This window comes from Sander vitreus, chromosome 8 (genome assembly GCF_031162955.1).
Source record: "Sander vitreus isolate 19-12246 chromosome 8, sanVit1, whole genome shotgun sequence".
Lineage (NCBI taxonomy): Eukaryota > Metazoa > Chordata > Actinopteri > Perciformes > Percidae > Sander > Sander vitreus.
Window position 1 is genome coordinate 12,599,723 of NC_135862.1, and position 13,140 is coordinate 12,612,862.

At 40.5% G+C, this 13,140-nt stretch overlaps 1 protein-coding gene across 2 annotated transcripts in view; it reads right to left on the minus strand.

Moving 5' to 3' along the window:
- Window positions 1-3,446: 3,446 nt before the first annotated feature.
- sema3d (sema domain, immunoglobulin domain (Ig), short basic domain, secreted, (semaphorin) 3D) overlaps window positions 3,447-13,140 on the minus strand; it is a 34,749-nt gene continuing 25,055 nt past the window's right edge. For both annotated transcript variants that reach the window (XM_078256852.1, XM_078256851.1), the window contains exons 16-18: window positions 11,970-12,034; window positions 11,620-11,759; window positions 3,447-5,984 (exon numbers count right to left, since the gene is read on the minus strand). In XM_078256852.1, coding sequence (XP_078112978.1) covers window positions 5,520-5,984; window positions 11,620-11,759; window positions 11,970-12,034 — 670 coding nt within the window. In that variant the 3' untranslated portion in view covers window positions 3,447-5,519. The remainder of the gene's footprint in view (window positions 5,985-11,619; window positions 11,760-11,969; window positions 12,035-13,140) is intronic.

A 13,140-nucleotide genomic window follows, 5' to 3' on the forward strand; every position in this document is an offset into this window, starting at 1 on the left:
CCGGCGGAATTTCTTGCGGCGGATTATCAATTAACACCAGGTGGTGAAAGTCTTGATAATTGTTTTTTTGAGGCATATCTTGAAGTTTGAGGTGCTCTCCCTTTAAATCAAAAGAGACACTGAATTGTGTCACTTGGGGCCCGTTTCAGGAAGGAGGTTTAACAAACTCTGAGTGTAACCCTGATGTCTGAGTTGATTTACCCTGAGATGGGAAACTCTGAGTTTTCGGTTCCAGAACAGCTGATATGAGTTGGTTGAATCAACTCAGAGTAGGTTCATGCGCGTGCACCACCACAATAAAAAGGCAGCATGAATGGAGCCATGATACTACGATTCACCATGGTAACATGCGCACAAACAGCGAGTTTGAACTAAGGGGGTAAGCTTTGCTTCAGAGCTCGAACCTCCTATGGCGCCATTTTGATGCTACAAAGCTTGTCATTTTGACGTCAATTTGACAGCGAATAACTTTACATCTGAAGCGTTTAAAGACTCTATTTGTCCATTGTTTATTTCTAAAGAAACACAACAATGTATAAAAGGCTCCATTACCTTGTACCTCACGTTATGGCTCCGTAGTAGACGTTTTTGTAAAAATAGGCTAACGATTGTGTCATAACCATGCGACTTACTGTCGCATAGTAGAGGAATTACCGCATAGTACAGGAGAAGCTCGCAGGCAATTTCGACTTACATTAGCTGTTTAAGTTTAATTACTAATGTTAACTAGCATTTTAGTTAGCAATAATTAGCCTGTGTCCATGTTATCTCCTTACATATACCTACGCTCTCCGTCTCTGCAAGATTGGGAATGATTGAGATTTCTCTTGGCACAGCTACCAGAAGACTTACAACTTTCAGACACGTTGCTCACGTCACATTTATGTCGTCTCTCTCAGTTGGAGGCTGCGCAGTAACGCTCGGCGCTCACCGGAAAAGTGCTTCTAAAGGCCTTCACTGGTCTCCGTCCAGAGCAACGGGATCTGTTGGTTAATTCTTATATACAGTCTATGGTTTGAACATGCATTTTGTTAAAAAAAAAAAGCAAGACAGTGGCTGCTGTAAAAGAGAGAGAAGTGGTGTGGGACAAATGTGCTGCTCGAGTCAATGCGTAAGCATTAACAGAGTATTAATTTCATATTTAATCACAGTTAACTTATAATATTACTGGTGAAAACTGGAATTGTATTACACCTATAATTTCATTTAGGTGCAATCCTGCGGTCGAAAAAGTAATCTACTACTATATCCCATTCTGAGGCTGCAGCACCATGACCATTAACAGAACTATAATGTATAATCACTTATTTCTTTTTAATGGCTCTCACTGGTTTGTCTCCAACACAACAAAAACGTTTAAAAAACGTTTCAGAGCGAGTCACACTTTTCTGACGGCTCTGCATACAGTGGCTTTACTATTACAGTATGATCCGCATCACCAGTGTTATAAAGAAAACTGCCGTTTGCAAAAAACGTATGCGACATAAATAATCTGCTTGGATGTTAATAAAGCATGTCCACGATGGTGGATGTTAGTGATATGAGGACGGATATCTACACATCTGATGGACTGTGAAAAAAAATAGCCTACCTCTCAAATCGGTTATGTGGAAATGAAAATACATCTAGTCGGGACTCAATATCATCTCCCGACGTAAACTCTCTGTGAAGTAATACATCAGGATCGTCGTCAAAAGGACATGACATGTTTGAGAAATAATCGTTTTATAATCTGCCTAACATAAACCAATACGTTTTTTTATTCATGCAGATAACAAACTGCATTAAAATGCGCCTGATACAGACTGAATGAATGAAAGAGGAAATGAGAGAGAAGAAACCTCGAGTTTCTCTCAGTCTCCTCCCTCTGACAGACTGAGAGAAACTCGAGGTTTCTTGAAGAAAACCTGCTCCCGACCAGGTTAGGTTCACAGACTCAGTTACCATGGTAACTGTCTCTGAGGTTAAGTTACCTCTCTTTCTGAAACAGAAAACCCAGAGTGTCCCTCATCTCAGGGTTAACAAACTCAGAGTTTTCACTAAACCTGCTTTCTGAAACGGACCCCTGGTCATTCCTAAACTAACAAAGAATAACAAGTGTTTTATTTTGATTTTTTGAAAAATAAAAAGCTCTTACTGACCTATGTACTAGTTTTAAAATGATTAAAATTATAGATTTCTGATCCAGGGGGGCAGTGTAAACCACTTGAAACAGATTTTTAAACCAGACCCAGACAACATCAGTTAATTAGAGAGCCTCCAGCGCCAGTCCAACCTGTGCCTCCTACTGGGAAGACCCCAGTCCCATGCACTGTATCTGATCTTGATGTGTCCACGTGGGTCACTGGACACGGAAAAAACACTTAAAATGGAGACAGTGAAAAAGGAGTATAATGTGTGAATGTGCCTTTGTCTGTGTATCCTGTAAGACCCCTACAGGGGTTCTAAGCAGACTGGCTTGCTCATTACACCAATCACATCAAAGTAAGCACTTCCTTCCGTTAAATCTCGTTTATTTTCCTGAATTCTGGTTCCTAGTTCGACCCCCCACTGCCTCTGTCTGCCTGTCTTTCACAGCAAGTCATCTTTACTCATTGTTTTTTCTCCAGCCAAATGTGAAGCTCATGTTCACTGGCAACTGCCTGACCCCTACATTTGGGAAGAGCTCCAAATGAGGAAGCACAACATCTGACAATAGACTTCTTATGTAAGAAAGGACATCTACTTCAAAGCATGAGTGCAAATATGAGATTACTGTAAAAATAACCTGCATAAAATTGTAAAAATCTTGTTCTGTCACTGACTTGGTATTGACAATGTCTAAATGAGGACAAACACCACCAACAAGTACTGTAGTCCTTTTTTTTTTTACTATTGCCACCCTCAGCTCAGTATGCAAAATGGTAACCTTTACATTGCTAAAGTGTGCTATTACTGTAACAGGGTGTGGCAACTGGTGATTTCCATACATGTGTATTATGAGGGACTTTTCTGTCTCTCAAAGTTTTCATCACCTCTCAAACATCACATTTTGTAATATGTTTTTTGGAATGTTTTGCTTCTCCCCCTCACTATTTCCTTGACTCTCGTCTGACCTCAGTGAACTAATTAGTTCATGGCATTGCAGACCCATGAAAGTGAGAGGCAGAGCGGGTAAATTATTGAGTTGCAGGACCAGAAGAATGCAACAGCACTGGTTTTTGCCTAGAGAAGACTAAAAAATAAAAAATTAAATTTAAGAAATGTATGCATTTGCTGTGGTGCTTATCCAATAAATGATATTGTGATTATAGTGTACGTGGTTAAAACATTTGTTTTATATTTCTTGAGTAATGCTGTGCTAAAGCCTGTTCTAGCCCTTTCCTGGTGTCCCTTTGCAGTTTCCCTTTTTGGGGAGATGTAGTTTGTTCTTTGCAGCTGACTGATAAATAAACAATAGACAAGAATGAAGTTCTTGAAATATTTATTGTCTTTGTTACAAGAAACATGGAGAAATCACTGTGGAGACACACAGAATGGAAGACTTGAATGCTGTTAGTATGTGCATACTTATATAAAGGCCAAGTACAATAAGCACAATTAATTGAGGTGAATGGTGGTTTCTGTAAAAGTTAAGGCAAAAAAATGTGTTTCACTAAGAGATAGTAACAGTCATATATTAGGGGAGGCCTAAATATGAGATCAGTAAAATAATGAAAGATTTTAAGCATTAGAATTAAGTTTTTCAATGCCTTGCAAAAGAGTACTAGAATACTTTACTCAACAAAAAGTAGTGTTCCTTTAAATGCATTTTACACAGGTAAAAGTAAAAATACTTGTGTAAAAATGTACTCAGATAAAAGTAAAAAGTAGGTTAGTTAAAACGTATTCTGAGTAAAAGTTACTGTGCTACAATTTAAAAGGTAAATATTCTTATAAGAATATACGTATGTAGGCTAATATAGATTATACCCATTTAATTAAAGAAAACATTTAGGCTACAAAACAACGTCAATGCATCAATGTCAAACCACGGACACCTTATGTCCACACCAACACAACTGATTATCAATTATACAACACCTTACTCAGTGCAGCCTTAGAATAATTAACCAGGAAAGAGACAAAACCTAGACAGCAGACAAAATGGCCGACAATAAATAGAAAGTGTAAGGACACCGTGGCGGGTGCAACAAGCAGCCACATAAAGTAAATAACCTGCCACTTCTTACAGAATCAACAGTAGAATAAAACATCACCTATAGGCAGACAACACAGAGATGTATAAACAATATAAACCCCACAGCAGCTGCAGCCAAAAAAACGCATATTAAAGCATAGGAAAGACTGCACTGGTTTTACACAACTTGTAATGTAATGAACACACACGTACACAAAACTGTCTACTTTTGTACTAGCAACTTTGAAGTTCTCCTCTGGAGAGAGTTAGAAACATTAGAATGAGTGTGTTGTTGTGCAGAATGTTTGCTCATGAAACTGATGTTGATGCATTTAGAGCTTTACCAGGTTATTCTAGGAATTCTGTAAATTGCTTAGTTTGATCACAAACTTTCCTATTTTGGATGGTTTCCTGAAGATGCCCATTTTCCCTCTATCTTTTAGACACACACACACACACACACACACACACACACACACACACACACACAAGAGACCAGCTGGTCCTGAATCATTCTGACATCTGCATACAGTGCACAGGGACTTGTGTTGCTATATCAGGAAAGGCTCATTTGAACTAACCCAAACCCATTCTCAACCTTGTCTGCTGTTTGCTTGAGATTGCCTGTAACTGCACTTTCATAGATTTTCTGTATACTGATTCATCTCTTCACACAATGTAAGTAATTTATTGAACAGAGGCTACAAGACAGATTTATTTAAATAACTTTCAAAAACAGCAATTGAACCTACAGTAAATAGGAGTAACACATTTGTACAAAAATATGTCATTTTCTCTGCCCAAACATGATACATGATTATCATTTGAGGTATACAGATCAGTAATAAGACTAAATTGCGCTTGCTGTATCTCCTGTACATGGTATATAAATATTTACAGTCATTCAACATGAATGCATTGTCATCACCACAAGCAAACTCTTAGTTTTTTTGGTATTTTCTCAATCTCACTAATTCAACTATATGTTTCAATATCATCAAATGATCACCTCTAATAACTGTCAGTCTGTACTGCTGGGGAAACTACAGTATTTAGCTGGTGAAAGCTGCAGGAAAGACCTATGTGTCATGTTCCAATCCAGGAGAGATGAATGCAATTAGATATTCACAACCCAATACTACATAAAATTGCTTGTCGAAATCTTTTCAATACTTTAATTCTGACCTCTATATATTTCAGGGTTAGTCTTTCACGCCCCATTACTGTAACTCTGAGTTCGATTTTGCTTGCTCATGAATTGATCTGTGATTGCAATTTTGCAGTTATTTGTCACGTTCTGCTTCATCGTCCAACCGGTGAATATAGACAGCTAACCCTGAATGTTTTTTTACCACACCCCTCACTGCTTTTCTGTCCTCACCACCCTCCCTCGCTCCTGTTTTTCCCACTCTTCCTCCCTCTCTCTGTGTTGTCTCCTGTTCCTGCTCTTCTTCATTTCCTGTATATGTTTCCATTTGCCAGCTCCTAAGCCTCTTCCTCGCACCCTTGCCGGCCTCTTCTCCAGCCACAGTGAATCGCAATACTCCTCCAGAGAGCCAAAGGGAGAGCTCATCACTCTCAGGTAGTCTTTATAACGCTGACGGGACTCCACGCTGTGGCGTAGCTCCACCATGGGGTCTTCACTGGGCTTGGGCTTCCCATCCAGTTGTCCATGTGTAACAAGTTGTAGCGTGAGACGGAGGAGAGTGTGGGTGAAGTGTGTGTGCTCTTGAGCTACGCAGACATACACGCCAGCATCAGAGGTTTGGAGGGAGCGAATCAGGAGACCTCGATCTGTGTGTACGACACGATCATCCAGCCTGACCTGGGAGACAAAAAGAAACATACAGAGCTTCATCATAAAGAATGAGGTCATGTAACTACAGCTGCCTTCGCTTAGTACACAATACAGACTTATGTGATATATTCTCTTTATAATTTAAGATTTAAAGCTTTACTATAAAACAAGAAATTCTCTCTCCCAACCCCCAAACAATCAATCAGAATGACAGCACATTACAAAACTTTGGTTTGATACCTGCCTTCCTGTTTACACACATACAATTCCACGCCTGATTTATATCCAAGATGTGTTAAACATGGTACTGACCCCTGAGACAGGAAATGCATTGAATTGGGTGTGGTGAGTGTCTGGGGCCAGGGGTCATTATCTGGTGTAGAGAGATCTATAGATGCATGATGAGTGTAAGCAGCAAGCAAAGGCTAAAGAAGGTATTTGACAAAAAGTGTGTGTGTGTGTGTGTGTGTGTGTGCGCATGCGTGTGCTTGTCGTTAAGGTGTAAGGGTAAGTGCTAACGTTTATGATCCGCTCTTTTCATTTAGCATCCACCATGATTCATCAGGTGGCATGGCTGATGTCAGGGCCTAAAACAACACAGCTGTGTTCAGAGGACAGAGAAAGAACATGACAGTGTGTGTGTGTGTGTGTGTCCCCGTGCATGTGTGGATGCTTCAAAAGGATACCTCCCACAGCTCAGACCCCCCAGAGGTGTAAATGATAAGAAAGCTTAAGAAGGAGGCTAGGCATAAACTGCATGTAGAAAGCAAAACTGTTGTGTTTATTCTTCTATATACTTAAGGACATGTGTGTGTGTGTGTGTGTGTGTGTGTGTGTGTGTGTGTGTGTGTGTGTGTGTGTGTGTGTGTGTGTGTGTGTGTGTGTGTGTGTGTGTGTGTGTGTGTGTGTGTGGCTCTGTGGTGGTTTCTAGGTCTGACACTGATGATGTGTTGTCCAGCCAGAGGCAGACCCCCAGGCCTCAGAGGCTCTCTGGACCTTAACCCTTACCCACATTAGATTTACTAGTCTGAATCACATTTTCACATTTCATGACACACCTCACTGACTGTGACAAAACACATGGGATATATATATATATATATATAAATATAAATCTTACTTGTGCAAAGCCTCTGTGAAGACGGTGGTCAATTTGTAAAATCATTCAATCAGTATTTATGTGTTTTTGTGTGTTTCTTTAAAGCCATCCTCCCTCTGCCATCCAAAATCAAAGGCATATGTGACTAAATGGCAATGCCAGACTTTTAAATTCACCCAGATGGTCTGTCTTTATTTGTGTACCTGTGTGTGCGTATGTGCCTGTGTATGTCTGGGCATGTGATTAAGCCAACAAATAGCGATACAGCTTTTAAGCGTATTGTATGGAGCTCTGTGTTCATAGGGACACTAACATGCACATTTGTGTGCATGTGGGAACAAGTGTGCATGCATGTGGAGTAAGGGTAACCTAATGAAACACTGCTTTTAATTGTTAAATGAAGCACAAGTAAGTGTGCTTAAGCTTTAAGATATGTTTAAGTGTCAGGTTAAAAACGTCCCATGCTTCCAGGAAGGCTGTGCTTTGTTCTAATGAACACCATGAAATGTAACGTCATTCATGCTTTTTTTATTGCAAATTTTCTAATGGGCCTGCATTCCAGGCTCCAGGAGGTGACTACACACACAAGCACTAACAGACACAAACAAACATGCTGTGAGAGAGTCAGAGGAATCTCTTCCAGCTCAAATATTTAATAGCTGACTTTTTACAAGGGGATAAGAGGAGAGTAGTGTGTGTGTGTGTGTGTGTGTGTGTGTGTGTGTGTGTGTGTGTGTGTGTGTGTGTGTGTGTGTGTGTGTGTGTGTGTGTGTGTGTGTGTGTGAGTGTATGATGAGAATAAGTGTTGGGGTGTGGGGACTGCAGGTGCTGCGAGCAGCTGGTCGAGGATGCCTTCATCAAAACCCATCAGAAGGCAGAACGTGTGGAGAGAGACGCAGAAGGAAAGAGACTGTGGGAAATTGTGGAGACGACAAACAAAGTAGACGGAGTAAGTAGCGTGAAGGCAGGAATAAAGTGAGGAGAGATTAAGGTGGGACTGATGAGGGAGGTTGAGGGACAGAGGAGGACAAGGGATGACAGACAGAAGTGAACAGGGTGGGAACAAAAGCACAGGGAGTGAGAGGTTGACGTGAGCCAGACACTTCAGAAATCACCTGCTCCAACACCACAATGTCCAAAAGGCCACCTTGTCCTTCATGAGGGAAGCCCTAAATCACCACAATCATCTGGTCTATAAGAGCCACTCTTGTAGGGCTGTGTGATAAATTCATTTTACAACCAGATTTTTCTTTTTTTTAATATGGGTTTGATATTCTTTCCAATAAGGTTTCAGTTTGTAAAATGCAGGTAATCAGGCTGCAGTATTTTTTTTTGTACTTGACACAGCTGCCAGTAAACGCAACTTTACCGAAGGATGGTGAGAAGAAAACATTGACTAAAACTGGAAAGAACAAAAGCAACAGCAAGATGAGGAAATTGTCAAGTACCACCAATTACAAGAAAGCTATTTGAATATATTCAAAGTAACAAAGCTCAGATAAAGACACTCTGAAAAACATGCCGTGCTACACAGTTCAAACTAAGACACACACACACACACACACAGCTAATCTCTTCCATCACCTGAAAAGTACACAGAGTGTGTTTCTTTGACCTCCAGCTTGGTGTGGTTCACTTGGACTCCTTTACTTTGTTTTGACTGTCAGCCACATTGCTAGCGTTCAGCCAAAAAAACAATCAATCAAGTGCTTAATCCACATGAGAAAGAAGCAAAACGGAGTGAAAACTAACTAGCACTTTTTTTTATAGCTAAAGACGTGTTGCTTGTAAGAGGAATAGAAATAGAACACTTATCTAAGCATTAGACTCAGTCATTATTAAGAAAATATTTCACTCAAACTACTTCATATTTTTATTATTCAGTTTAAAAGCCATATAGTCTGACATGTTACTTAAAAGCAAATTTATTAGCTCTTTAAAAACAATGTATTTTTCAGCCATGTGTAATTACTTAAATGTCCACTTGCTGCCCTGCCAAAGAAATACATTTGATATACGAATGTGGTTTCAGTAATTATCAGGACATTCTTCAAGCACCAAAACCTCCTTTTTAAGTTATCATGATAAATAAAAACATTGGTGTTGCCTCTGCTGTGTGTATCTTGTTTTCTCTCTCTCTCTCTCTCTCTCTCTCTCTCTCTCTCTCTCTCTCTCATTCCCCCCTCTCTCTCTCTCTCTCTGCCGGTTAAACACCTGAGTGTAATCAGTGCTCAGGTAGAGTGGGGGAGGTGATAAGAAGGCAGAGAGTGAAGGAACAGTTGCACATGGAGAGCACACTTGTGAGGAGGAAATTCCTCAGTTTTTTCTCCACAAGCAGGTTTGTGTTTCCAAACCTCCATGCACACTTAGGTGGTGGAGATTTGTTATTTTAGTTTATTGTGTTAGTTTGGGCTGGAGGTTAGCGGTAGTTCAGTTATTCGTCTCTTTTGTTTGTTTTAGGATTAGTTGATCCTTTTTAGGTAATTTAGGGGGAGATGCGGGGCGCAACCTCCTTTTGGGTATATTTTTGAATAATTTAATAAAGCTTGTTGGTTAATTGTTAACCTTGTGTCTGGCATCTTTTTAATATACTGCATCCTCCAATCCCTTTTTGAGCCTTGGTTTGATTCTTTAAATGGAGGCTGTAACGATTGGTCACTATGACAAACCTGTGTAAAAAAAAAATTTAGCTATGAAGCCCAGCCTTTGTCTCAATTATCATTCAATATGAATAGACATTTTACCCCCCCAAAAAAAAAATAAAAATTGTAACCCAGGTAGTGGCTCTCTCTGCCAATGAAAAGGTAGAGAAGACAGTGAGATGAAATTATGCTCGACACAGCCAAACCTCTTGACGTTATAATAGACACTGAACTTGCTGTTGATCTATTATATTCTATACTTTTTTGGCTTCTGTGTCTATCACATCACAGTCCTGAGGGAGGAAGAACTCCGGCATTCACTGCTTCATCACTTTGTCTAGAGTGCAATAAGTCACATATCATTGCATGCCTAGGCACACAAACACAGAAAACTCCCCATTGTGTTCATTACCCAAAAACACATGGCTGTCCCTGGGGAGCGCTCTGTTATGATTTCTGCTGTAGGGGATCATAAAGAAACACACATTCACTCACACACACACACACACACACACACACACACACACACACACACACACACCAAGGGAAACAGGGCTTTCTGCTTTGCGGGCCTATAAAGGAACTCCTGGGTCTTTAGTGGCCTCTGCACCTGTCACTGTGTTTACATTCACCCCTAAGAGAGAGGACAGGGGACCAGTTGTGGGAGTAAATAAGTGTAGCAGGAAGTGGGGAGGTAGAGGAGGAGTGAGTGGGTTGAGTGGTAAGAAGGCCACTCGCAGTGGGTAAAGGAAGGTTTTTATGTTTGGATAGGGGAGGGGAGAGCACTGAGTTGCTGAGTAAGCAGGTCTCTGTTGTCTCATTCAGGAGACAAGCGTCCTCATCACACACCTTTCCTTTCCACACCTCAAATACAAACACATTCAACTCTCTGTCCCTATATGTCCTTCTGTCCACCACCTTGTCTCCCAGGTTCTGAGTTTTAAAGTGACTTTGGTCCTGTGCAATGACAGCAAAAATGAAAAAGTACAAATTTGTTTAACACTTATGTAAATAAACATACATTTGCACCACAGATATTTATTTGAACTTCTTTACAACAGCTGGGAATTCTGCTTCCAATGTGCTCTAAAAGGGCCATTGTCTATACTCTGTTTTAAGTGATGCCTTGTTTAGGTCAGTATTTTATATATTTATATTTTCTGATCCACCACTCCATTTTCCCATCCAGAACACAATCATAGTCTCCCTTGAACCTACCGTGTTCCACAGGGGAAAGCAGTTGCATTCCAGCATGAATACTTGCAAAAAATGCAACAAAAATAAGAAGGTTAAATGTAGGGTAAAATGCAATTCGCATGTTTCTTCTCCCCCATTTTTCATATAAGATAGATTATGTCCCATCCCCAGGTGGGTCTGGTTTAAGTCATTCATCAACTTCCTCAAAACCAGAGGAGCTGCAGAAAATTTCCGAAAGCCCTGGACACTCATAAACATCAATAATGACATTATTTAAGGATCTAGTGAGAACCTGGATTGCTCCCTTATTACCTATAATTCTACAACGGATGTGACTTTTGGGTATTCAAGCTGTGAACAGTATCCTATAGGACCAAGCACTGTTTTCTATCTTCCCCGAAATAAGCAGGACCTGCAGCAATGTGATTTGTGGCACAAACATTTGCTGATGGGTTCAAGACTCAGACCACATTGCCGGTAATGTTTAAGTCAGGTTGGATGCTTTGAAGTACTTATGTAAGAAATGATTGTTGCAGTGAAAAATGTCTTTCTTTGGCCCTGTAACTTCCCTGCTTTGTGACCTGGCATGAAGAAAATGTAACCCCTCAGGTCTATTAGGAAAAGGAAAAAGGACCACCTTCAGACTTTAGAGAGAGTGAAGAAAGAAAAGGAAGTAAGGAAAGGAAAAAGTGGGGAGATCATTCATGTTTGGGTGGTGTCTGACCTCCTCCCTGCGTTCAGATCCATGTCTCTGTATGTACCACCGGATCAGAGCCTGTTGAGATTTGGGGATACACTCGAGGAAGGTGGAGTTGCTCTGCACCCCATAGAGGACCCTCTCCTCCACCCGTCCCCCAACAAGACCTAAAGAAAACAAGACGTTTATTGATCCAATGGTCTTTTCTCTGGTTCTAAAAAAAAGTATGTCATGTAGGTATCCTCTAGCGACTTTTTAAGTGATTCATTTATTTGATTGCTGGTTGTGTGTAGCTAGCAATGTAGCTTGCAAAGAGAAAAACAGAGTCCTTACAAAGAGAGATAAAGGCTGAACTTAGGATAACAAAGTCTACATACTGTCTTCTGTGTCCCAGCACTGACTGGCAGGGTCTCCATGCTTGATGTCCTGTCTTCTGGCTCTCCTGGAGAACAAACACACAGAGTTTATTAAGATTAGATTATGAAATGTCACCAAGGTGTTTTCTCTGATTTTGTTCAAATGTAGAATTGATTATTATATTTAGGAATTCACATTTTAGCTTCAGTAATACCGCCATCAGGGTTCAAACACAAAAATAGCCAAACTGAATGTAACACTGGACAAGCTGAAAATAATAGTGCCAATAACCATATTTTCTCATTCAAATTTGTTTTCTGTGCTTTTCAACTGGGCCAGAAGTTAATAAAAAGAACACATCTCAAACTGGAATATGTTTTCTCAAATGTCAGATTTGCATATTGGGAAAATAAATAACGTAAATAACGTTTCTTTGGTCTCTAGTTTGGGGTTGCTCACTTGGGCTTCTACAGTTTGTATTGATTTCACCTCTTCCACCTCCTGTTATTCTTGGGTGATTGGACATCTGTAGCCTACACTCACTAATATCAGCTTTCAAAAAGATGTGGAGACCAAATGCAGGGCCTCCACTTTTCCACAAACCATAACAGCTTCCCCACTGGCCAATAATATGGCAGTGTGACCTCTAACTGTAGGGTCTAGATTCTGTAGAGCCTTAGTTCATGCAAGCAAGCACACAAACAAAAAACACAGCTACACAGGCAGTACGCACACACATGCATTTCCCCTCTCAAGGACTTCACTCTATGTAGAGGTGTGAAATGACAGCAGCAATATCAGCTGAGGAACGGCATCTCTAATCAAACCCTCACATGGACTAATACCCTCTGGCATGGAATAAATGCTGAAAACGTGACGAGAACTAACAGTTCCAGAATAAAGAACCAGCCCCAGGAACAAACACACACACACACACACACACACACACACACACACACCATGGAGAAGCAGGGCAACAAAGGTTCAGTAGATACACTAGTCTTTGCTTTTTTTAAATCCCACATATTTTCAGGCTTATTGCTGTAAAACATACTATGCCGCAACAAAATAATTAAAAAATCCTAATCGCCATGACGCCAATGTGCACCAGCTCTGCACACATAAGAGCAGGGTTCTTCAACGTTGTTTAAGCCAAGGACCCCTTAACTAAGAGAGACAGAGCAGGGACCC